The 1546-nt window shown below is 45.3% G+C and overlaps 1 protein-coding gene across 1 annotated transcript in view; it reads left to right on the top strand.

Moving 5' to 3' along the window:
• The first annotated feature begins 1354 nt into the window (after positions 1 to 1354).
• Positions 1355 to 1546, top strand: part of POMP (proteasome maturation protein) — an 8582-nt gene continuing 8390 nt past the window's right edge. Inside the window, exon 1 of the mRNA XM_031065994.1 lies at positions 1355 to 1373. Coding sequence (XP_030921854.1) covers positions 1355 to 1373 — 19 coding nt within the window. The remainder of the gene's footprint in view (positions 1374 to 1546) is intronic.

Here is a 1546-nt window from a genome sequence, read left to right as displayed (position 1 = left end):
AAAGCCTGTAAAGGAAAACCAGTTCTTTCTTGCAATGTATGCCCTTTTATGTTATGCAGCCTAGACTGCGGAGCGCAGTGATGTCAAAAATGTACATGGAGTGATTGCATCCTGTCTGTGTCCTGCAAGAATGACTTTGAAAGTTAGATGTTTCATCTCTACAGTCATATCCTGATCAACAAACTCGGTCAATAAATAAATACATTTAGTGACAAAACCTAGCTTTCTGTAAGCTGCAGTCAAACAGGAACTTAATTTCTTTTTTGTATTCACATCTAATGAATCCAGCGGAATCCAGCACCACAATAACCAAGTACCCATTATAATTATAAGATCAGAGAAAGCTTTGTGGTGCTCATTTTCCTAAAAATTATTTTAAAAACTGCAGTCCTCCGTTCTCATTCTTTTGAAGTTTTTACTTTAAACCTAAGACTTAAACACAAAGGGCCAGAACTTGGGTTGAGAATGTGGGGGGTGGGAGATTTAAGAAGTGTACAGATATTGTCCAAGAAACAGGAAAATGGAGTATAAAGTGTATTCATTTTTCAGTCTTTTATTTTTACAAATCTGAGTGCCATTAAAACACATATAAAATTCCTGCTTAAATATTGCCTCTGTGTCTGTGTGTGTGCGTGAGAGAGAGCGATGGAGTTTAATTGCCATATATAAAATTTATAAAAACAGGTCAATTTGGATTACTAAGTGTACGCCAAATTAAAAGATTAAAGGGTCGAATGAGCTACACATCTCAGAAGAAATATATGAAATAAATATCCCAGATACACATGTGGAGCTATGCATTGAAATATATGGAAAACTCTCTGGAAATATCACTGCCTGGTTTCACCACCTCAGGCTGTCGGCATTGTGATGCTTTTGGTGTCACCCAAGCAGTTTTTGCTGCCTGCGGCAGAGTGGGACAGGATGGGTTTGACCGAGAAAAGCTGCCCACACCAGGCATGGCTGCCCCGGTCTGCTATGGGAAGGTGTTCGTCAACTTTAGCTCCTGCCTGGGACCACGGCGGCACTGAGGCAGCTGGGCTTTGCTGATGTGAGAACGACCTGGAGTTTTAGCCTGGAAGAGGCTCAGGGGTGACCTTATTGCTCTCTCCAAGTGCCTTAAAGGAGGGTGCAGCCAGGTGGGGGTCGGCCTCTTCTCCCAGGTAACAAGCAACAGGACAAGAGGAAATGGTCTCAAGCTTTGTCAGGAGAGGTTTAGGTTGGACATGAGGAGGAACTTCTTCACAGAAAGGGTGATTTGGAATGGGCTGCCCAGGGAGGTGGTGGAGTCACCGTCCCCGGAGGTGTTTAGGGAAGGACTGGATGTGGCACGTAGTGCCATGGTGTCGTGAACATGGCAGCGTTCGATCTGGGTTGGACTCGCTGGTCTGATAGGTCTTTTCCAACCTAACTAGTTCTGTGCTTCAGTGAACAGCGCGCTCCGTTTACAAGGCACGACCTGGGAGAAAGAAAGCCATAGGAAGGAGGGCACAGGCCGAGACACGAACCCCCCACCCCTCAGAGGGCGCCGAAGGAGGTGGCCCGG

Source organism: Geospiza fortis, unplaced genomic scaffold, assembly GCF_000277835.1.
Source record: "Geospiza fortis unplaced genomic scaffold, GeoFor_1.0 scaffold16, whole genome shotgun sequence".
NCBI lineage: Eukaryota > Metazoa > Chordata > Aves > Passeriformes > Thraupidae > Geospiza > Geospiza fortis.
The sequence above is the reverse complement of the archived record's forward strand: the minus strand, read 5'-3'. Positions and strand labels throughout refer to the sequence as shown.